Below are 21860 nucleotides of genomic sequence, written 5' to 3'. Positions count from 1 at the left end.
CGTACTAACAATCAAGAATGCAGCAGTTCATATGACATAAGTTCACGAAATATTTGCAGTAACTGTTATATCTAGTAATTTTCTCACATAATAAGTTGATGGGTGAAAAAACTCATTCTGTGACCGTGAAAGGATTTGCTATCTTTATCTAGAAATACTGTGCATTTTTTAAAAGATATGATATTGTCAGTCTACAGTGATGCACTTTTCAGAAGTACATATTACAATATTTTTTCTGTGTTTCAGTAAGACAAGTACAAGTTTCATTATAATTGACTGAATTGATATTGTTTATAGTAAATCAAGCATTCCAAAATACGATTTTACTCTCACATAGTTATGTCCCCTTTATCCAAGACAAGAACATGCTGCAAATGACAAAGTTTAACAAGGCCTAAAATAATATGTTGTTGTGATTACCTCACCGACCACTGAATTCTGTCTCTGACCCTATGACCCTAAGTGGCATGAATAAAGTTAAGCTTTCAGATACCATTGTTTTTTCCTGATAGAGAAAGTCAACATAATGGCCTCAAGCTTGATTGAATAAACAATTTACTTCTGAGAAAAAATAAGTCAGTAAAACTTCAAATAAAAATCATGCTTACCTGCCCTAAATTTGAGGGATTTGTAATCAGGACCACATCATTATTTGGCCAAAAACAATTTCTTGTGTTGAAAGTGGTATCTGCCTGGCCATGGCTGTCAGTGTCAATGATTGTCACATAAATCCCAATATGTATCGTATTTTCTGTTGCCATACAAGTAACTGTATTGTAGTATATTGAAGAACGATAAAGATAGGCTTATCTGTAAATCATATTATCACAGTAATAATGCATAGTATTATCTGTCTGACTCAGTACAGTAACGCAGGTCTTGAGGTCCATGGATGAGTTGTACCTAACACAGAATAAAGGCCTAGAAAAATGAAAGTCTCCATGGATATAAGGGTGTTGGCCAAAACTATATTGTATCATTGGAGATGAAAAAAAAAACCTTGGTAAAAAAAAAATGGATATGTTTACAGCAAACTTGAAATCAGACATCACTTGACTTGATAATTCAAGTGAGCCCCGTAATCAACTGTGTATATATATTGGTCCAGTGTACCTGTGATTTAGTTAAAAGACATAACATCAAGGAATTTCTATTCCATTATCAGAATAATTTATATCTGATGCAGTTGTTTTAACAAAGATAATATATATATTGTTGTCGTATTAGTATAATGGGTTACGTGGCAGGATACATTTTAGGTATTGAAAAGTTTGACATGTCACCGTAGACTTGTCGCAGTATGTACCACTTTGATAGTGAAAGTGAGATGTTGGCAACTGATTATCAAATATGACTTCAACAAGACCATAACGTGGGTCTAGGGATCCATAGATGATAATGTCAAGTGATTGCTGAGAATGAAGTGAAATTAGTGTGGACCCTTATTAACATGGTACCAGTTTGTCAGTATTAGGGCTGGGACAGGTCCAAATTTTCTACTCTGGTTCCCCACTCCCTGTTACCCTACCTTACCTGGATACCCATTATTTTCATTCCTGACATTTAATTTGAAATTATGTCTTTATCTTTAAAGACAGTACAACCAATTTCTTTAACATGAAATAATAACTTATTACTTTGTCTAATCTATTAGATACAAGCTCATATTATAACAGGTCCGGGTTTTGAGACCTGTACCTGGGTCCATCTCATTACCCACCTGTCCCAGCTATTCAGGTTACCCCTTGCCAGTCATAGAATGAATTAGTGATTATGTGGACTAATGGATGAAGTGATCCAAGTAACTGCTCTGAAAAAAAAAACAAGCAAAATCTTTACAAGGTCTCAGATGTGTTCTGGGTACAATCAATAATATCGTGTTTCCCTCTGAATGCAGTGAATTGTTTTTCTGCGTTCCTTCACTACATGTCGCATAAAGAACCTGCTTAAATACAGTTCACACCAGTGTTGAACAGAAACATATTTTATTACTTGTCTTATTTGCAGGCTTTGTTGACTGTGGTAACGTCCAACACGTGTGAGATACATGAGGGTACCGTGCTACAGACTGTGCGGACATGTTACAATATCTACCTGGCCAGCAAGAACCTTGTCAACCAGACTACAGCCAAGGCCACTCTCACTCAGATGCTCAATGTTATATTCTCGAGAATGGAGGCGCAAGCTGTGAGTATAGAGTTTGATTTATTTCTAGCTGTATTATTTGTACTGTTGAGACTGTAATATCCTACCCTTCTCACTTGCTCTCTTGTAGATAAATGTGAAGATACTTGAATTCATGACTCTTTTTCATAGAGATTGTCCTTGGGGTACACATATGCATTTTCTGCTGCCGGAAAATGTCACGTGACAGTTGTATCAATGTTTTAATAAAATATTGTACAATAAACAAAAAGTCTTTTTGTTCATTATACGGCCCCTCACCACGTGGAGTCACCCCTCTGCTGCGCATGCGCAGGCAACCAGGTAAGCATCTAAGCCCGTATCATCATTCCTTCTGAATAATCCAGTGACCAGAATTGCGGGGAGGTGGGTGGCATGCGCAGCAGAGGGGTGACTCCACGTGGTGAGGGGCCATATAATGAACAAAGAGACTTTTTATTTATTGTACAATATTTTATTAAAACATTGATACAACTGTCACATGACATTTTCCGGCAGCAGAAAATGCATATATGTACCCCAAGGATGATTCTCTTCCAAGAACTGGAAACCTCTACAGGTTTGTCTAAATTAATGTAAATACGGATTGGGAGCATGGTTGGCAAGCTGGCTAAAGAGCCAGGCTACTGATCCAGTGAGGTTGCAGTGTCACGATTGAACCCACCTGTGTGCAGACTCTTTCAGTGTTGTCACAACCTCTAGTGTGCAGTACACAACCCTATGCACTTAAATGAACCCACAAATCCGTATATATTTGACCAGATGGAGGCGAAATGAATGCATGCAAGCAAATTCCTGAAAAGGCAATAAAATATTATTCTGTTCTGTTCTGTTCTGTTCTGTTCTGTTCTGTTCCGTTCCGTTCCGTTCCGTTCCGTTCCGTTCCGTTCCGTTCCAACTAAGTATATGAAACTTTGTGCATAGAGTCATGGGTTATATATTAATAACAACTGCTGAGAAATAAGGATGAGGTTCTGTTTACAAATTTTCAAATTCATTCTCTCAGCTTTTGTCTTTTGTAAACAGAAGTATCATATTTAAATATCTTGAGTTTCAATAGCAGAAAAGTTACTGATTTCATATCATTGTGCCATCATGGTAACAGATGACATCATAATGATCAGCAAAGTATTGTGGTGCAGTTTCATTTTATGCCTGCTGTGGAAAACGGTGTGGTCAGTCCAATCAATCCATAATATTTTCAGTTATTTACTGGTCTGAGTGTTTTTATTTATCCCTAGGAGCAAGAGAGACAGTCAAAGCAAGAGAATAAAGGTCGAAATGACAAGGTCTCTAACAAGGGGGATGGCACTGAGGATCAGACGGAGGTAATACTGATGATCACCATACTTAGCGTTAGTTCATAATTTGTTCAATTCCTCATGTTGGTACATTGTATGAAGCCCTTCATGTGTCACCTGCCATGTTATTGCTGGAATGTTGCTTAAAGCCAATGTTTTAACATTCCTGCCTGCCCATCCATTGGAATCCTACCTGCCCATCAAGGCTGTCCGGTGGTCTGGTAGATATTTTTACCCCTATCTGTAAATATTTTGTAATATCAGACAGGTTCTCTTGTCATCAGTTTGAGGTGTTTCAAGTGTCATGAAAATTACGTTAAACTACTTAAGATTGGACAGTTCATGTCACAATAAGCAAGCACAACATATGTACAGTCAGTTTACCTAAACTCAGTGTATTGCCTGTTAGTCCTATGTAGTTCATTGAGGTGCCGACCCATGAAGTTCCTGGGTAGAATAGGCCTTCAGCAACCCATGCTTGCCGTAAAAGGCGACTATGATTGTTGTAAGAGGCGACAAACGGCATCGGGAGTTCAGGCTTGCTGACTTCGTTGACACATCAACGGTTCCCAGTGGTGCAGATTTATGCTCATGCTGTTGATCACTGGATTTCCTGGTCCAGTCTCAGTTATTTACAGACCTCCGCTAAACTCACTCACTCACTCACTCACTCACTCACTCACTGAGTGAGTGAGGTTGCCTACAAAAAGTGAAAGTTGGAAATGGCAGTTGCTATTGTAAGTCCACATGATGACATGATGTTACTGTTTGTCTGGCTTCCATCCTTGATGACTGGATTGACAAGTATGAACCCAGACAGGAATTTTATTTTTTCAGAGTACAAGTTTGGCTGTCTGGCTTGTAATTTTAGGAGTTTTAAACACTCTGAAGGGAGCATGAAAACTGATTCCCTGTTTCATAATTATGTTAAGATATGACTAGTCTGTTAATAACTGGTTCTGATTCAGTGATTGACATTGTCAGCATAGATCTATGCAACTGGCATACAAATACATGCATCAACCAAGTACACAAAGAAGCCTAACTACCCATTCCAATTAGTTGTTCATGATATCAATCACTACACTGTCAGGTCCACATTTTGGGGTTTTAATGGATTACAATCACAAGGCTTCAAATATAGTGAGGTTAGGTTAAAGAGTTGAATAGAAAACGATCAACACATCATGATTTACAAAGGTTTTTGTTTCAGGTAAGTTGGTTTCAGTACGCATTTGTTCATTTACTCGTCGGGGCAGTGGGGTAGCCTAGTTGTTAAACTTCACAGCATTCAAAAGACTCTGGTTCGATTCCCCGCATGTGTATAGTGTTTGAAGTCCATTCTGGTGTGACTCGCCGTCATATTGGTGGAATGTTGCTAAAAGCGGTGTAAAAATAAACTCACTCTCATTTGGTATTTACTCATCCACTTCAACTTTATTTCAGACCGAGGAGAATGAGACCCTCGAACAAGACAGGGATATGACAGATAACAATGGAGAGGAAGGTTAGTAGAGATGTTACTGACATAAACTGACTGATGTATCTAATCTGGACCTCAGTCCAGAGGTGTAAGTAAGTGAGTGAGAAAGACTGAAGAAGTCTTGTTTATGAAATATGATTGATGTCTGTGTTAGTTTCAGAAATACAAGAAAATCATGAACCAGAAACTCCTGAAGATATAGCCCATGGGATTCTTGATGAACTGGTAGATCAGATTGTTTCAGGTAGGTTTGATGCCTGTGGCTTTGGTGAAACCTCCCAGTCGAATATGTTGGAATTAACATTTGTTTATTCTCTTAACAATGAACAATCTTTACTGATTTTTTTTTTTTTGTTTTAGATTAAGTTCTGAGTCATTTTGTTGAATCATGACAGTAAACACAACATTTGCTTGTTTCACTTGAATTTTCTCTGCTGGTCTCAAAGTTGCACATACTTTTAGATCGGGGTGCTAGTTACTTTCTGTGATGCATGTGTTCAGTTTTGCTTGGTATTTTTTTTTTTTTTTTTTTTTATAATTTTTTAAGTTATTTTTCTTTTGGAGTTTGTTCTTTTTTAGGAATAATGCACTCATTTCAGGTCACTCTTTTGTTTGTTGTTTCCTGGCATGTCACCATCAAAGTTTGTGTTTTAGATCTAAGCTTCTTCAACAAGTTTCACTTACCAAGCAAAAACTATCGACACTTTCAAGATCGTAAGTCCATAGAATATTTTAGGTATATTTAGGTTTTTTAACTAGACATTTACAAGTGTTGCCTTTATTAAATATGAAACCACCTATAGTATGGTTCTTTTTACTATGTATCTCATTGAAAGATTTTACTATCAACAAAACAAGTGAGCAGTTTTTGACATTTTTAAGTGATATTGCAAATTTTGTTAAGACCATGGGATACTTCTTTTGACAATTTCTGTTTTACAAATTGTCAAAATATTTGAAGCTGAAAATTTGCATGGATGATACTTTAAATCATGTTGTTGTATCATTCATTCGTTCTCAGATCAGATGTTATTTTAAACAAGGGTATTTTCTTTCATTTCTAGCAGAGAAATTTAAACGTATGGTTCAAAGTAAACGTGTAGATGTTATTTTTAGCTGGATAATGAAGTACAGTGAGACCCGGATGCCCGGACCCCAAATATCCTGAAACCTCTCCTTCCAGTCAATTTTTATGGAAATAAACCAACCCAATCTCACATGTTGTAGAAGTGACTGTCTCTAATGGATTTTCAGTTTTCGTTTCGACTCACTTACCTGCACAAAGCTTTGATCTTCCCCTGATAGTGTAAACTGAAGGTTGGCTAATCCGGATTAATGTTTGATCGGCATGGTAATGGTGGTGATTAGTAGGCCTGTCTGACACTGAGTGAATCGTAATTGGCAAATCAAAACTACCATACTTTTTTAGAAGTGATTGTAACCCAGAAGTGTATGTTTGTTACCATTTCAACAACAAAGCCTGTATGACAGAAAAACAGATATGAAGATTTTCAGTTATCCAAACGATATACGTAAAAAGGAATGTGTCCAGATATCCGGGGTCTCACTGTATATATGTTGCAGTATCCCACATCCTCAAATGGGACATTTTATCTAGATTGTATATTGATAGTTTATGCTTGTATAAACTGTATTGACATAGACAGCTCTCTGAGAAACAAGAAGGAAACTTAAAAACACTATTTGATCACAAAAAATGTGTATGTCATGAGGTTATTGGTGTGTTGTGAGTTATTCTATTTCCCTATATTGATCAAATTTCAACTGAAGTTTTCAGTTTGCAAATCTTCTTGAAGAACTGCTTGGAACTATTGCACAATTTGAAAACAAATGGAATGCGATTGCATGACGTGGGATTTTGCCTCTGTAGGTCCGAAGGGTGATCCTACCTCCCCAAACTCAGACCAGCCTGTCCCTCCTCCAGGTTCCAGTTCCGGCCCTGAGCCTGACCCCTCCCCTACAGTAGATGGGGTGAAAGGTGGAGGTAATAGTGTTGTAACAATGTATACAGTGTCCTTTCTTTGTGTGGGTGTGCCATGAATTATTTTGTTTCATATCAGTATTTTATACATGCAATACCATCATTAGGGCTGAAACGATTTACCTAAGTCTCGATTCAGTTTTTATATTGGACCCTCAGTATTATGATTTTGGATTCAGTTTTTCTTATGAGTATAGACCTGTGAAACCTAGGTCCAGAATAGGCCTTCAGCAACCCATGCTTGCCACAGAAAGTGACTATGCTTGTCGTAAGAGGCGACTGGCTTGATCTGGTGGTCAGACTTGATGACTTTCTTCGGTTCCCAATTGCTGCTGCTGATCATTGAATTGTCTTGTCCAGACCCGATTATTTACAGGCTCCTGACATATAGCTGGAATATTGCTGAGTGTTGCTTAAAACTGAAGCCACTCACATATACAAGTAAAAACATAAGATGTCATTTAACTCTCAGAGTCTACGTTTTAGTTTGAAATCCATTCTCAACATGGCGATGTCTACTGACAACAATTCTCATTGGATAATTAGCATTTCACCTTATTTCAGAGCTCAATACTGCTCAAGTTGAAGTCAAAATTATCTTCTCGCTGTGTGGAAATAATTTAAGAAGATATTCAAGTGTTGAATAAAATGATAAGCGTCAAACTTAGGTGTCAGATTCAATTTTCGATGAATCAAACCAAATCATTGCAGCCCTAATCATCATCATCACCCAGACACCCAATACAACAGCCACAGTGTCCTTGCTTTTTTATGTATAGTCAACATACCATATTCCACCCTCTCATGTATAGTCAGCATACCATACTCCACTTTGTGTATAGTCAGAATACCATATTTGACCCTCTTCTGTATAATCAAAATACCATTTTCCACCTTATGCTTAATCAGCATACCATATGCCACCTTCTTATTTATAATCAACATACCATATGCCACCTTCTTATTTATAGTCTGCATACAACATTCCACCTTCTTGTGTATGGCCAACTTACCATATTCCACCTTCATATGTATAGACACTACACCTTTTTCCACCTTCTTGTGTAGAGTCAACCTACCATATTCCACCCTCGTAAACACATTTTATTCCACCCCACCTTCTCTTGTATAACCATGGGCAGCCCCATTTCTCACCTTCTCATGATCTGTGGTGAATATCATTATGTATATCACAGTACCCTATCTTGCACACTCCTTTTTTCAGCTCATCAATATTTGAATAAATATTGGTGTTTGCATATTTCATATATATCACTTTTATTGTTTAAAAATTATTCCTGGAAGTCCTTGATGGATGTTATGGATTTAGAAAGTCTCCAAGATTCAAGAACTGAAGGAGCAATCCCAAATAACTTTGGACCTAGATTTTCAAAGCCCTCTTAGTGCCAAGATACTTGTAAGTGCCATACCTTAACACTGATATACAACTATCTTTGCGCTGAGAGAGCTTTGAAAATCTAGGCACAGGCTCCAATATACTCTCAAGCACTGACACCTCTTTAATGTATTGAACCTTTGTGTTTATGTAATATGTAACTTCTACCTTTCCAGGTACATTCTTCAAAATATCCACTTTAAATGCCAGTATTTGTATTTAGTTAAAAATGTAGATGATTCCACTGAATTTGATTGGCTAACTGAGCAATTGTTTTTGTCAGATCCACCTTTTGACAACAGTTACTGTTTCTTGATTAGCTGATTACAGAGACTCTGCCTCATGGGTACAATGTGTGAAGCCCATTCCTGATTTCCCGTGCCATGATATTACTTGTGTGTTTGCATTGATTTTTACATTTGTACATCCCTGAAACCAATATATATTGAAGCTAGTTCTATATTCTCATAAACAATATCAAAGCCTTACTTGAAAGCCGTTCAAACCCAATGATTATGCAATAATTGTTTGTGTTTGTACATTTTTGAAACCAAGTGAATAATTATTATAGAATAATGTTTCTGTATGTCGTATAAAAGAACTGTCAATGATGAGTAGGTTATTGCCAAGACCTCCAATGTATACTATTACAGGACTTTCTCGTCTGACATCAGATGACAGTATTGAGACTGGGGACAGCGTGGAACAGATGCAGGGAGCATTCAGTCACATCCTTCAAAAGGATGCATTCCTTGTGTTCCGCAGTCTTTGTAAACTGTCCATGAAACCACTGGGGGAAGGTCCACCTGATCCGAAGTAAGAGCCATTTATGACCGTGTGTATGTCTGTGTCTGTGTCTGTATGGGACATTTTAGAGTGCAGTGTAGTACCCTTGTGGTTGCTGTGTTATCTCATCGTGCCAAAGGCCCAGGTTCACTTCCCCGTGAGTACATTGTGTGAAGCCCATTTCTGGTCTCGCCTGCTGTGATATTGATGGAAAATTGCTGAACGCGGCATAAAATCATAGCCGCTCTCACAACACACTCACATCTGTTATCACAATATGCTACAAAATGTTTCTTAGGCTAAACAGTGTTTGTGCTAATTTCTTTTTGTTGTCATATATATTGATTTGTTTTGTCCTTTTGAATGTTTTTTCTCAATGTTTTAACAGTGGCAGTAGGTGGCTTCTTGTAGTCTACTGTTGACTGTTCATTATATAGATGTCATCGGTTCCCAATTGTGCAGATTGATGCTCATGCTGTTGATCTCTGGATTGTCTGGTCCAGACTCGATTATGTACAGACTACGGCCATATAGCTGGAATATTGCTGAGTGTGGCATAAAACTAAACTCATTCACTCACTCATTATTGTATACAGGTGCTGTAATAATACCCTCCCCCTCTTCTGGGAAGGTGGGGTAGCCTAGTGGTTAACACATTTGCAACACATCATGCAGAAGACTCAATATTGCTGGATTATTGCTAAAAGCAGCATGAAACCATACTCACTGTCTCTCTCTTCCTTTTCCCCTCCCTTTATTTCAGATCCCATGAGCTGAGGTCAAAGATTTTGTCACTTCAACTCCTGCTGTCCATCCTACAGAATGCAGGCCATGTTTTCCGTACAAATGAAATGTTTATAAATGCCATTAAGCAATACCTATGCGTGGCTCTTTCCAAAAATGGTGTGAGTGCTGTACCAGAAGTGTTTGAGTTATCACTTGCCATTTTCCTCACACTGCTATCAAACTTCAAGCAGCATCTCAAGATGCAAATCGAGGTATGTGTCACTGTTTTTTTAAATATTATTTTATGTTTTATTTTCATTCATTCATTAACATATATATATCATCATATCATACCTTCCTGATCACGAAAATTCCAATGTCTAAGGTGCCCCACTCTGCTTTGCAGAGTCAACTGCCTTTTATTGTGACAGGATCTGCTTATCACATGCTAGAGTTTTAGTTTGGTTGCTTCTAGCTAGCAACTTGTGCTTTAGGTTAAGATGGCTCACTTAGGGTGAAGATTGGGTCTCAGACCCAAGGTTGTTTCAGTATGTGTAGGCAATGTATGAAGCGTCATGCTTGTGTCCAAGATTTGATATAACTGGATAGCAGCGTAACAGCATTAGGTTGTAGAAACTTTATCTTGCCTTCACGTGAAATACTTGAACGTTTTGTAGCAGTGTCATCCGTCACTACCAGCTCGGATGACACTGCTACAAAGAGGCGTACATCAGACTGTATTATCCTCAAGAGATGCATACAACTTAAAATGTCACGTTATGATGTTTGAGTAAAAGAGTTGTTTTGATTTAGGTGTTCTTCAAGGAGATATTCCTCTACATCCTTGAGACATCAAGCAGCTCATTCGAACACAAGTGGATGGTTATACAGGCACTCACAAGGATCTGTGCAGGTGAGCTAGCACCTTCCCAAACAAAACATTAGATTCCTCTCTTGCCCCATACCCCATGAAATAGGAGAGGTGAAACTATAGCATCAGGTTAGCATTATGTTTGATTCCCATCTTGTCCCATTACCAAAGAAATAGTGCTGATGTTACCACTCAAGTTGAAAATAAAACTATAGGTTAATGTTACCTTTCATTCCAATCCTTTCTCCTACCATCCAGTCAGAACCAGGTTACAGTTGACCTTCAGCAACCCATACGTGTCATGAGAGGCAGAGGGATCATGTGGTCAGGCTCACTGGCTTGTTTGATGCGTTTCACCATTGATCACTTCTCATGATGTCAATCACTGGGTGTTCTGGTCCATCCTGACAAAACAATCTTAACTCTGTGACTGTCTGAGGCCTCTGTTATACATTATCTAGATAGTAGTGTCTTCAAGACGGAAAACTGTTGGGAAGGTTGTCATGTCAAGAAGAGGTCCAGTCATACTTTGGTAGGGATGCGTATATATTTTATAAACAGCTTACTCCACAATGCAACATGTATTATATATGAATTTTGATATGTGACAGTAAGGTGGTCCCAGCATCAATGGGTGGTAACTGCTGTTTTCAGATGCTCAATGTGTCGTGGACATCTACCTCAACTATGACTGTGATTTGGCCCTGGCTAATATTTTTGAGAGACTTGTTAATGATCTGTCAAAGATTGCACAGGGCAGACAGGCAATGGAGTTGGGTAAGTACATAAGTTGACTCCTGTTTTGTTTTTAACTTCTTTGTCATGTAAAGACTACTTATCGACTTCTTTCCTTCAAGGCCTTGTCTTCATCTTTTCTGTCATGCAATGTTTATGGGCTGCTGATAGGGTTACACAAAAAGGATTATAGGTGAAGTAATTTTTTATTTACATGGTTGTCTAATCTTCATTATAAGGAAAACTAACAGCGATTAAAAGTGCTGTATTTGCTGAAATATTGCTGATGATATATTAAACAATCTTTAATCACTCACCTACTGACTCACTTACAATCCATTTGAGAACTGGTCTTCAGCAGCTTTTATTCCTCTGAATGATGTGTGCAGAATTTAACAAGAAGCAAACAAAAGCATACTACTTTTGCTTCTATGCTTTCCAGGTGCGTCCCCAAACCAAGAGAAGAGTATGCGCATCAAGGGTCTGATGTGCCTAGTGTCCATTCTCAAGTGCATGGTGGAGTGGAGCAAGGACCTCTACATCAACCCTCACTCCCAGTCTAACCTAGGTAGGCCTCTCCTACTGGCTAAGGGATGTTGTCTTGTGTGGTGTGTTTGTGTGCGATAGTCGTGTGTCAGTGTGTGTGGTGGCTGTGCTGTGTCAGTGTGTGTGTAGTGGCTGTGGGATCTCAGTGTGTGTTACAGTGGTGTGTCAGTGTGTGTGGTGGCTGTGCTGTGTCTGTGTGTGTGATGGCTGTGGGGTCTCGATGCGTGGTACAGTGGTGTGTCAGAATGTGTGGTGACTGTGCTGTGTCAGTGTGTGTGTAGTGGCTGTGGAGTCTCAGTGTGTGGTACAGTGGTGTGTCAGTGTGTATGGTGGCCATATTGTCTCGTGTGGTACAGTGGTGTGTCAGTGTGTGTGATGGCTGTGGGGTCTCGATGCGTGGTACAGTGGTGTGTCAGTGTGTGTGGTGCAGTGGTGTGTCAGTGTGTGTGGTGCAGTGGTGTGTCAGTGTGTTTGGTAGCCATATTGTCTCAGTTTGTGGTATAGTGGTGTGTCTGGATGTAGTGGCTGTAATGTCTCAGTGTGTGGTACAGTGGTGTGTCAGTGTGTTTGGTAACCATATTGTCTGAGTTTGTAGTACAGTGGTGTCTCAGTGTGTGTGATGGCTGTGGGGTCTCGATGCGTGGTGCAGTGGTGTGTCAGTGTGTTTGGTAGCCGTATTGTCTCAGTTTGTGGTACAGTGGTGTGTCTGGATGTAGTGGCTGTAATGTCTCAGTGTGTGGTACAGTGGAGTGTCAGTGTGTTTGGTAGCCATATTGTCTCAATGTGTGGTACAGTGGTGTGTCAGTGTGTGTGATGGCTGTTGAGTCTTAGTGTGTGGTACAGTGGTGTGTCAGTGTGTTTGGTAGCTGTGGGTCACCGTGTTTGTGGTGGCTATAGTGTCTTAGAGTGTGCAGACATATCCTATCCCATTTGTGTAAATTACTACTTATGTTATTTATCATTTGTAATCTGTGGTCCAAGCTCAATTGTCTACAGAGCACAGCCATATATAGCTGAGGTATTACTGAAGGTGGCATTAAACATTCAAAGCAGCATAAAACCCACCTCACTCACCCAACATGTTTGTTCCCAGGCCAAGACAATAAGCCCCACACAGAGACTGACAATGACTCTCTCAAGGGGACAATAACAAGCTATGGTAGTAGCAACTCTCTCAGCTCTAACAGCAGTTCGCAGATGACGTCTAGTGCTGCCCCGGACAACCCTGAACAGTTTGAGGTCCTCAAGCAGCAGAAGGAGATAATGGAGACTGGAATTGAATTGTGAGTGGTTTCTTCTGTCTGAAGAAAAACAGTGAATATTGTTGGGGAATTTGTTGTAGTGAAGATTAAGCCCAGGATATCACGCTTCACACTTTGACGGGGTGGGTGGGGTTAGCCTACCGGTTAACATAAAGGGATTGCTCATCATGCGAAAGGACTCTGTTCGATTCTGGTGGCTGCCAGTTTTGGTCGTCAGTTTGTTTTTCTTTAAATATTTTGTATGAGCATGGCACTGAAAACTGGTTTACAAACTCTTAGTCATTCAAAATACAATTTAACTTTTTCAGAGTTTTTGTCAGTGGTAGATATTTTGCTTATCAGAAATGTGGATAAATCTCATTTTAGGAAAAGAACGTTTGTTGCAAATTATTTCTGAAAATGATACAACCATAGCACCTTTCATGATGGACACACCTACTATCTGCTGCAGATTTCACAAAAAGCCTGCTAAGGGTATAGCGTATCTGCAAGAACAAGGCCTGCTGGGTAAAAGTCCTGAGGATATTGCCGAGTTTTTCCATGCGGAAGACAGAATTGATAAGGTAATGAGACCAGTCATTTTGTTATTGCCATATATAGATATTTTTTAACACTGTATTTTGACCAAGTGAGATTAAAATCTTAAATGGAAATGTAGTAAGGCCTTATGTGTACCAAGTTGCATTACTTATTGTAAGATGGTGTAAATAGATGTATTATCATGGTTTCAAATCCCAGAGTCATCCTGTTGATATACATTCCTCAGCTTGTTTATCTCACAGCCACCTGTATCAGTTAAAGCATCCCCCAACATTAAGCTGAAGTGATGAGAGTGACTAACTTAACTTGAGTAGGGTCCTTGACATTCAGTGAAAGACTAATTGTCAAACGACAAATCAAAACTTTAGAAATGTTTGCCGCTAAAGAGAACTAAAAAAACACCCACTTCTTTCATATAACTATTAATAGACGGTCACAATATGGATTGGCTATGAGTGGTAAATTTTCCGTTGTTCCATATTTTTGCCACCACACTTTTGCCATCTTTTGAGGGAATTGTTTTGATATATTGTTATGAGTATTCTTACATGATTTACATAGTCCAACAATGTTTTTCATTTCAGACGGCACTGGGCGATTTCTTGGGAGAAAATGAAAAGTTAGTACATCTGTGTGCATTAATTACATTCTATTTTCATTCCAACATTGTAAATTGATTCTGTACATTTAATTGTTGTTATTCTTGAGAAAAAAAAGAATTCTTTGCACTAAAACTGATTTCTTTCCGTGCAGATTTAACAAGGAAGTCATGTACACCTATGTCGACCAACTAGACTTCACTGATATGGACTTTGTACCTGCACTGAGGAAGTTCCTAGAAGGTTTTCGACTACCAGGCGAAGCTCAGAAAATAGATAGACTCATGGAGAAATTTGCATCTCGATACTGTGTTTGTAGTTCACAGTAAGTGGCTATCTGAAATATCTCTGGTATACCCCACAAATCTCTCTCTCTTGCCCTACCCTCTCTCTCCTATGATTGTACCCTTCGAACGTAGATCATTGTTCTTAATATCACAGTTAAATGGTGAATCCAGACTCAGTCATTTACAGGCTACGGTCATGTAACTTGAATATTAGCCTGTGCTGTCATGTGATTTTCAGCAGCTTGTTAGCAGGGTGCTGCTTTATGATCTGCATCAAGGTATATATATGTGATTTATTCTATCATGCAGAAATATTTTCCCTTCAAGGTCAGTATTTTAGTCCTTCGGTTTATGAGAAAGGATCATAATGCAGAACATGACAAAAAGAACAAAACCTTACATTGTTTAATAACACTGGGTAAAATAACCACAATCTTTGTTAATTTATATGAACAAAACTGGCATGTTATTACGAGATAGAAATGATGGTATGAAAACTGAAAATTTTTGGATTGCATTACGGTATACTGAACTTAGGGCCAAATATCATGGTTTTACTAACACCTCAACATTGAATTAAATGGCTCCTGAAAAAGAAACAAAATTATGTGTGATTTCTTGAAATCTATTTATTTATGGGTGATGTTTGTCACACACCAAGAATATTGGACAAGAGAAAGTTTAATGAATTCCTCCATGTGTTGTGTTTCCAGGACAGAGCTGTTTGCCAGTGCTGACACAGCATACGTGTTGGCTTACTCAATCATCATGCTCACTACAGACCTACACAGTACACAGGTAGCATTACAGTTCACTCATCTCATCTATTGATGTTTTATCATCATAGTCCATGAAGCCAGTAAAGGCTTTGTTCCAGTATCTCTCATCACAGAAGACAACTGATTTTGTATGAGTATGGTCAAAACATCTCAGCGTTTTAGTTGATAATGATGAAGAGGACCAATTCTTAAGCTAGATAAATAGAGATTTGAAGCTGAAGTCAGTTGATACTGATGCAGAATATGTTCTCTCATGGCTGGTCTATCTAAATTAAAGTATCTGAGACTTGGGGATCTTCTGGTTTTCCTCCAGCATGTAGTGGAAGAATACTGTTACAAGTGGTCTTATCTAAAACCCAACTCACCCTTGTTTGTATGTCAATGTATCCACAGTGAAGCCTGCAGATATGGATTGTAACTGCTCTTCAAAGCTTGTTTATTTTACGAGGTAAATAACACAGTCAAGTTGTAAGGCTCGCTCTCTTTGATTGATGCTGAGGCTGTTAATCACAAGATTTTCTGGTCCAGATTTGATTATTGACAGACTGCGGCCATATAGCTGGAATACTGCTGAGTGTGACCTTACAACAAATGTTAACGTGTCTTGTAATGTGAGACTACTTGTTACTCAAGGTCAAGAGAGAGCACAAGATGACCAAAGAGCAGTATATCCGTATGAACCGTGGCATCAACGACAGCAAGGACCTGCCAGAGGAGTATCTCTCAGCCATTTACGATGAGATCGCTGGCAATGAGATTAAGATGAAGACAACAGGACAGAAGCCAAGCAAGTCAGCAAGTGAGTAACTCGAGTCTGTATAGTCAGGTATCACTCATTGTCCACTTGATGTCTGTCAAACTTAATAAAAGAATGCCAGTTCAGCTGTTATTTGCACTGAGCGATTGGAGGAATAATGTTTGTATATATTATTTTAGGCTTGACCAATGGGTTGTTTCAAACTTTGCAGGGGTTCAGAATGGCCTGACAATGGGGCAAAATTTGAAGTGCAGAACTGTGGCCTTTTGTCCCTTTGGTATACCAAGTACTTACAGTTGTATGTTTATGTTCCCTTTCACCTCAATTCTGTTACCAGCAAAGATCTAGGTTAGAATTAGTCTCCATCTGCCCATGCTTGTTGTAAGGCAACTGACAGGATCAGATGGTTGAGCTCCTTGACTTGATTGACACATTTCATCGCATCCCTGGTGCATTGGTCAGTGCTCATGGTTTTGACCACTGGATGTCTGGCACCAACCAATCTTCAGTAACCCATGCTTGTCACTAATGGTGCTAACATGATCAGATTTGCAGACTTGCTGACTTGGTTGATACATTCCATAGCATCCCAGTTGTGTAGTTTGATTCTCATGCTGTTGGTCACTGGACTATATGGTCCAAACTTGATTATTTACAGACTGACGCCATATGGCTTTAATATTGCTGGGGCTATAACACAGCCAACCAACCAACAAAGCCAATTCTGTTTCTGAGTTTGTTATACCCATTATTGTAGGTTTCAGGAAAGTAGCCAAGAGGGCTTTCCTCTGACATGAGATATAAATTGAAGTCTGTTCAAAGTGATGTTCAACCAGACTCCTTTACACTCATTACTGTCTTGATGTTTGCCTTCAGAGGAGATCACGAGTGACAAGCAGCGGCGATTGCTGTATAATCTGGAGATGGAGAACATGGCACAGACGGCCAAAGTGTTGATGGAGAGTGTCAGTCATGTCCAGTCCAGCTTCACAATGGCAACTCACCAAGAACATGTCAGACCAATGTTTAAGGTAAGCATGTCATATTTTCATCAGGTTTTCATGCCAAACTCACCAAGAATATGCCTGAACAGTGTTTAGATAATCATGTGATATTTTCATGAGGTTGTTATGCCAAACTCAAACTATCAGTCTTATTTAGAGTTACATCCCTCAGTTGTGTCAGGATCCGCTGATTTTGGCTATATGTTGGTTTCATCAATTTGGAAATCATCACAGCCATGCAACATGCAAGGCTTTCATCAATCTTCAAACTGGCTTGTAACAATATAACTGCAATACAGTCCATAGCTGCATCAAAACTCACCCTGACTAACATATAATATATATTGGACATAAGTGATCCAGTTGTATGTCACTGTCTTTGCGGAGTTGCCTCCCTTGGTTATGCCGAAATGTGGTCATGAGTTCACGCCCATATTTGCCTTGATTATGCCTCTAAGTTTGTTAGCTCCCAATACTCATGCTTAAAAGTTTTCAATTTCACCTCAGTGGTAAATAACTAAGGCTATCACTGGATATTTATTTTTTTCACAGATGGCATGGACCCCTTTCTTGGCAGCTTTCAGTGTGGGTCTTCAGGACTGTGATGATCCAGAAATTGCCTCCCTTTGTTTGGATGGCATCCGATGTGCAATTAGGATAGCATGTATTTTCCACATGGAGGTATGGCAAACTTCTTTGTTTGAACGATACACTGTGATTACACTGAACACCATATTGTTTTCTACACTTCTACCAGTGTGTAGTTGTCTTGTTTATTTCCAAGTGGTTAGATGGCCATGTGTTTGAAAGGCCTCACAATACACCATGCAGAGTGTCATCACTGCCAGAGTCCATATATGGTTGAAAACCTTATTATGATTCTTGGCATACCTATGTTTATTGGTTCATCAGTGTGTTGACTTCTACAACCTGTATCAGTAGGTGAACAAAGTTCAGCCCATGTCAGGCAGGTTGATATATACGACAACTTGACAGAACAATGTCAAAAGACACTCACTAACATAGAACTTCAATCTGTACTTTGGAGCTGTAGTCTCAGGGTCACCACATGGTCCATGGAGGGATTCAGGCTTAGAGCTGGTATTGTTGGTTTGCCAGACTTGTCAGATAAGAGAGGTACAGAAAAAATATATGATCTATACTGGTTGTCAGTCTTCCATTTTGTTGGTTGGTGTGATGTCACGCCCAGCAATATTCTAGCTATATGGCAGTGCTCTGTACTTAATCATGTCTGGACCAGACATTCCAGTGATCAACAGCATGATCATCGATCTACACAGTTTGGATACAATGACATGTGTCAAGCAAGTCAGCAAATATGATTGTTAAATTGTAAACCCAAATATTTTCCCACTTTTTGTGAATTCACAGCTTGATTAAATAATTACAAGTCATTGCACTCAGTGTAGATTATTGCTCAAGATATTAACCACCAAATTTCATTATAACTGAAGTCAAGCAATGAATTTTTTCACTATGTCAGTACCCATACCTTGTGTATGTTGTACCTGCAGTGCCTAGTTGCTGTCTGTCTATGAGTCTTTGTCGATGCAGATAGTAACTGTAGTTTTACTTTCAGTTGGAGCGAGATGCTTATGTCCAAGCCCTGGCCCGCTTCACTCTTCTAACTTGTGCAACACCAATCACTGAGATGAAAGCCAAAAACATAGACACTATCAAAACCCTGATCTCTGTGGCCCATACAGATGGGAACTACCTTGGGAAGTCCTGGTTGGAGGTGGGTCTTCTCTATATGTGCTCACAATAAAACTGTTTTCGTTTGATACTATTATTTTGATTTATAGGTATACACGAATGGCAGTATGATATGTGTTCTTTATATTGGCAAGGTGTACCTTCAAGCTGTCTAGCCATTTATTCTGACGTTCACTTTCTCTTTGTAGATCCTACGGTGCATTTCCCAGTTAGAACTAGCACAATTAATTGGCACTGGTGTAAAGACGAAATACATCTCGGGACACTCCAGTCACTCACAAGCTGGTCACCCAGTGGAGGCGTTTGACCCAGAAGGTAGCCAGGCGTTATACTAGCTTGAAGTATTTCAATGGAACTCTTTGTACTGATGACCTGTGGAGGTCCCGGGGTAGAATAGGCCTTCAGCAACCCATGCTTGCCATGAAAGGCGACTATGCTTGTCATGAGAGGCGACTAACGGGATCGAGTGGTCAGACTCGCTGACTTGGTCGACACATGTCATCGGTTTCCAATTGCTCAGATGGATGCTCATGTTGTTGATCACTGGATTGTCTGGTCCAGACTCGATTTTACAGACCGCCACCATAGCTGGAATATTGCTGAGTGTGGCGTAAAACTAAACTCACTCACTCACTTTGTACTGATATATGCCAGTGAATGTTGACGTGTGAAGTTTTTTTTATTCTGACTTGAACTGAAGTTTTTACAAGTACCCACAAAATAAGCTGATGAAGCTGTGCATCTTTTGATTCTGAACAAGACTAGAGATCCTTGGAAGTTATCTAATAGATTGTGTGGTAAGATCTTGTGGTTGTATGTAATCATATCCCTGTTGCCTGGATGAAACAACCACACATGTAATACAGCTCTCTGGCTTTGTGCTGTGCAAGGGTTGACGTACCCAACTGCATCATATCCTTGAGGGTGTATGAGCACCATAGCTGCCGAAGGTGCCACAGTTCCCGATGCAGAGTTAAGTCCCCTGAGCATGCAGGACCTATGAACATGTGCCAAAATTCCAACTCACCTAGATTATGTTTTAATGTCTGATAGCCTTGTACTCAAGGTTTCATGCAAATAAATGTATGGGACCTGCCTCATTTTATGCTGGCCGTTGACATTAAGTTTACAAACCTTGATATAACTGGAGTACTGCTCAGACTAATGTTAACACCAACTCACTTGCACTGAAACTATAGTTGGAGCTAAAGCTGTTAACTCACTAACAACTTTTTCAGAGAGCTGTTGACATCATGTATTTTATAAGGAAAAGGTGTTGAGGAAATGTTGGTAATTTATCTAAATTCATTAAAAGTTTAGAAATAGTTGCTGTGATTGAAATTTATGCGTGGTATAACCAGAGATAATCATCCCATTTGGACAGGACTTGAAGGTTTGAGCTTTCCAACACCACAGTGAGTTAAATACTAACATTTGCTTAGTGACACTTTGGTCAAATGTAGGTTTCAAGTCAGTGTCTTGTTCTTGTCTTCAGTTATTGCCCGTGGGCCCCTTGACCGTCAACGGCTAGCCAACTTCCACGAGACAGTCGGTGAGACGAGCTCACAGAGCGTGGTGGTGGCCGTGGACAGGATCTTCACTGGCTCAGTCAAACTCGATGGTGTTGCAGTAGGTAAGTTGTGATGGTATTCTCAAACCGAACTGATAACTGTCCTCACTGCCTTGTTGGTATTCCAGAACTGAACAGATTCTGGTTGCAGTTGCTTCTCACAACCCCAGTGTCAGCCCAAGTCATGGTTTCGCTTGTTTGTTGGTCACAGGCATCTTGGTTTGATACAGTTGGTAGCAGAATGGATATAAGTCAGAAGTGCTGCATCAAAACTGCTTGCTGAATGTCAGTATCTTAAGAATAAGCCAGTCTGTCTTTTGGTCGACTTTGTTTCAATGTTTATTAGATTGAGGTAATTTAATGTGATCAAAAATATTTCATGCATCTTTAATGTCTCATCAATGCATGTTATCTATTGACACTTTCATCATGCTGTTTTTCATATGACTTATGCATCAAATTTTAGTGGATTCATTTTGGGATAAAAGAGAAAGCGAAACTATAGCTTCCTGTGGCTTTTCACAACTGGTTTAAGCATTCAGTTTTAACCCCCTGGATGCCGAGTTTTTTTTCAGGCGCACATTTTCATAAGGTTTGAAAAGTGAACGTTGTGCGAGATTTGCGCCCGCGTGGTCCTGGATCTGCGTACGGCTATGAAATTGCACAGACATGTACAATATTTAATTTCCTATCCGTTGGTATAAATATAATTGCGACTACCTCAGGGGTTTGAGAAATAGACACTGCTAAAAGTTTTCCAAAACTTTTGTGTGTGTTCAAAAACGGTAAATTTCTCAGTTTTTTATCGTGCACCAATAAAAGCACTCTGCTACGATTTTTTTAATCTGACATCTTTACGGAAAGTGTGAGCAAAGAAAATACAGCTTGATATCTGAACGACATAAGTGTATATGAAATGGATGTATGTGCTAATGCATAACGTCATACTCACAAAATAAAAAATGGCCCGCAATAAATGTCAAAAATCGATTTTCTACTATGACGTCAAACGTCGACAGAGAGGTCATGCACGTATAAAGATAAGGGGGCATAACTCAGCTATGGTTTACATTAGGTCACTGTAACTCCGATCACATGGAGAGAATTTGCTGTGGATATGGACAGTATATTTTCGTGATGTTTTGTTCACAGTGAACCAAACTATTCCAATACAAATTTCCCCAATGTGAGAGGATACCTTTTGGTAGTTTCACAATTTGTAAGAAAAGATGCAAGTGTACTACATCAAAAAGCAGGCAATAGCGATTTGGATGTCCCTATCCGATACATATTTT

General features: G+C 39.3%; 1 protein-coding gene across 3 annotated transcripts in view; it reads left to right on the top strand.

Annotated features, from left to right (window-relative positions):
- The window catches only part of LOC137290495 (brefeldin A-inhibited guanine nucleotide-exchange protein 1-like), a 53456-nt gene that overhangs the window by 7931 nt on the left and 23665 nt on the right, over positions 1 to 21860 (top strand). For 2 of the 3 annotated variants that reach the window (XM_067821473.1, XM_067821475.1), the window contains exons 5-25: positions 2008 to 2187; positions 3426 to 3512; positions 4932 to 4992; positions 5123 to 5212; positions 6860 to 6973; positions 9020 to 9182; positions 9916 to 10150; positions 10692 to 10791; positions 11404 to 11526; positions 11927 to 12052; positions 13124 to 13313; positions 13744 to 13855; positions 14417 to 14451; positions 14586 to 14756; positions 15432 to 15516; positions 16131 to 16296; positions 17131 to 17285; positions 17811 to 17939; positions 18859 to 19017; positions 19184 to 19310; positions 20491 to 20628. In XM_067821473.1, coding sequence (XP_067677574.1) covers positions 2008 to 2187; positions 3426 to 3512; positions 4932 to 4992; positions 5123 to 5212; positions 6860 to 6973; positions 9020 to 9182; positions 9916 to 10150; positions 10692 to 10791; positions 11404 to 11526; positions 11927 to 12052; positions 13124 to 13313; positions 13744 to 13855; positions 14417 to 14451; positions 14586 to 14756; positions 15432 to 15516; positions 16131 to 16296; positions 17131 to 17285; positions 17811 to 17939; positions 18859 to 19017; positions 19184 to 19310; positions 20491 to 20628 — 2746 coding nt within the window. The remainder of the gene's footprint in view (positions 1 to 2007; positions 2188 to 3425; positions 3513 to 4931; positions 4993 to 5122; positions 5213 to 6859; positions 6974 to 9019; positions 9183 to 9915; positions 10151 to 10691; positions 10792 to 11403; positions 11527 to 11926; positions 12053 to 13123; positions 13314 to 13743; positions 13856 to 14416; positions 14452 to 14585; positions 14757 to 15431; positions 15517 to 16130; positions 16297 to 17130; positions 17286 to 17810; positions 17940 to 18858; positions 19018 to 19183; positions 19311 to 20490; positions 20629 to 21860) is intronic. The other variant, XM_067821474.1, reaches the window with a different exon arrangement.

Source organism: Haliotis asinina, chromosome 7 (assembly GCF_037392515.1).
Source record: "Haliotis asinina isolate JCU_RB_2024 chromosome 7, JCU_Hal_asi_v2, whole genome shotgun sequence".
Classification (NCBI taxonomy): domain Eukaryota; kingdom Metazoa; phylum Mollusca; class Gastropoda; order Lepetellida; family Haliotidae; genus Haliotis; species Haliotis asinina.
This window is presented reverse-complemented; position numbering and strand designations above follow the sequence as displayed.